Below are 2770 nucleotides of genomic sequence, written 5' to 3'. Positions count from 1 at the left end.
ACTATCTAATAACTGAAAAATGAAATATCATTAAGAATTCATAAGCTTCTTAATATATAATACGGCGATATGGTTATGTGTTGTATATAATATAAATTTTTATATTTTGATTCATGCTGTCACTATCGCTATCAAGTTTCCAGACATGCCAAACACAAATATGTTAAGACTAGATATTTTATGACCAGCCGAACACCAGATATTATATATTTGCTATCTATTGTCTATTTGTTTAGCTACCTGTTTCAGAGGCAATAAAGCATGTTTTGAATCCTCTTTCTACAGAGTTAACAATTTAACTGTTTCATTATTGATTTCAGTGACAGCTATTTTCACGATATTGTCCTTGGTGATGGATATCCCAAGTGGTTTCTTCAGCAACGCCCCTCCTACATTGGTAACAAACTGTCCTTTACAGTTGTACTTGACTATTCGGTTATTCCCTTGGTCGCAGACATATGTGTTGTCTTGTACGTCCACGTCCACTCCGCTCGGACATTCCAGTTTACCACCATCAGTCGCTGTAAGGAAGTGCAGCAAGTTGCCGGAGACATCCATCACGCAGACGCGATTAGCTTGGGTATCGGATACAATGACCTGCTGTTTACTGTTGACGACGACTGCGCTTGGGCCTTGGAATGTTGTGTTACCAAAGCAAGTAACGAACGTGCCATCAAGCGTATACTTTTTTACACCGGAAGCACCATGCTGGACGTCAGTGACCAGTACATGACCATCCCAGGTCAGTGCAATCCCGCGGGGCTGAAGCCTTTCATAGTGGCCAAAAGTAAGAATTAGTTGGTTGAACTCATTGCAGACCACAACTTGGTTGTTAGCGGAATCGGTTACAAAATATCTGCCATCAGACAGCACGGCAATATCATACGGCTTGAAAGGAGTTGGAAAATTATCGAAGGCTAAGCTGGATTTCATTGTCAGTGTCTGTAAGTTCAGTATCTGTACTCTGCAGTTGTCTGAATCAGCTACCACAAGATCTCCTTTCTCATTCATAGCTACGCCACATGGTCGATAAAAGAGCTTATCAGAATGCTGGACACGGCCGATTTTAGCTTCTATACATGGCTTCGCTTGCATCCCACTGAATCCTTTGCGAACAGTTACCAATCTTTCCCTACTTGTGGGACGTGGTGCACCAAATGCAGGTGTAGCCACTTGAGGCTTATTCAAATCTTGCATCGCTCTCGCTAATATTTTTTTCTTTTGTCTAAATTCTGCAACCCTCGAACGATTCACACTTGTAATTCTTTGGCGTTGCTTGATTGAATTTATCCTACCAATTGTCCCTCTCAAATAAGAATTATTTGGTACATACATCATTTGGTATTTCAAGACTTCTGGGTTGTGATTACCTTCTAAAGCTATCAACTCTGTCACCCTTTGCTTGACCTCTTGCTGCGACTTCAGGTACTGTGCGGGGCTAGCGTACTTTATCATATTTTCGGCAAACTCAACAGCACTTTCTAAAGAGGATCGACTCTCTTCTAGCATTTTCAATTCAGACTGCATCATTTCGGAATTGGTAGTGAATACCTGTCCTAACTCTTTTTTCATTTCTTCCTGTTTATTCAGAATGGTACTAATTAATTTCTGTGTATGGTCGTCAATCTCTTTTTCAGCACGGTCACGTGCTTCCCGTAGTACGTCAAGTTCATCTGTGATGATTGTCGCTTTCTGGTCGTTATTAACGACATATTCCTTCAGTAGTAGGATCTGTGGATCGAGACGTTTTTTCTCCTCCTCGGTGGCGCCTTCTAAGTATTGCTGCTCGTGCTGTCGATGCTCGACGAGGGCGCATTTTGTGCAGACTGGTATCTGACATACTTTGCAGTAGACCTCAACTGGACTTTGCTCATGGTTGTGACAATACACTGTAGGCTGTGGTATTTCTGTCTCCCGGAAGTACTTCCCTAACTCCACCACTTTGTGCTGTTGTGTTACCTTCAAATTCCTGTGAGTACTTGTACACGGTTGGCAAAGATTCTGACTGCAATCAATGCACCTGGTGGCGGCCTTTCCCGTCCCACACCCACCACACTGCCCTTCGAATTGTTTCACTTCCTTCATCGTTTCGATGTAGTCGACCAGACCATTCAGTATAAAGTTGGTCGGCAGAGCACGAATATCAGCCAGGCTGTTGACTGGGCTTTCAAATCTACAAGTCGGGCACGACATGGGCTTACCGGGATTCTGTCTCGCCCATCCCTCCAAGCATCGCTGACAGAAGCAGTGTAGACATTGCAGGACTTTCGGATTGTTGTATACTTCAAAACACATAGGACACGATAGCATGTCCTCCTTGATTTGCGATTTGATGGAAGAAAAACTGGACGCCATTTTATACGTAACAGAGCTGAAAGCGTAATGACCCGTTGATATTGAGTTCAGATCACGAGTTTCTAGGCAACCATGGATTAATATCAGTATTGTTATTTATTATTCAGATTATTGAGTGCACACATGAATTTACATTTTCGCTGTTATTTATAGTTAACATATGGTGGGTAATATATGATATCGTACAAATAATATGTTATTTTTTCTATTCGTACTATTTTCACCATAATTTATTCGGACGTAAAATTAATCTAATTTTGCATTGACCGTATTAAGTTCATACTATCTGATTCCTAGTAGTGCATTTCCAGGAAATGGATGCGTCAGTTATGCGGTGAATAGGTTGATTTTATTCGCAGAACATTAATATACTTGGGTGGATGGGGTGGTATGTATGGGTGAACTGAAATGGAAT

General features: G+C 41.5%; 1 protein-coding gene across 1 annotated transcript; it reads right to left on the bottom strand.

The window, feature by feature from the left end:
- Positions 1 to 279: 279 nt before the first annotated feature.
- On the bottom strand, positions 280 to 2355 carry LOC102805608 (uncharacterized). Its single transcript, XM_006825944.3, has one exon. It carries the CDS (start codon positions 2353 to 2355, stop codon positions 280 to 282), a length of 2076 nt encoding a protein of 691 aa, XP_006826007.1.
- Between the last annotated feature and the right edge of the window lie 415 nt (positions 2356 to 2770).

Source organism: Saccoglossus kowalevskii, chromosome 11 (genome assembly GCF_978046115.1).
Source record: "Saccoglossus kowalevskii chromosome 11, keSacKowa6.1, whole genome shotgun sequence".
Lineage (NCBI taxonomy): Eukaryota > Metazoa > Hemichordata > Enteropneusta > Harrimaniidae > Saccoglossus > Saccoglossus kowalevskii.
The sequence above is the reverse complement of the archived record's forward strand: the minus strand, read 5'-3'. Positions and strand labels throughout refer to the sequence as shown.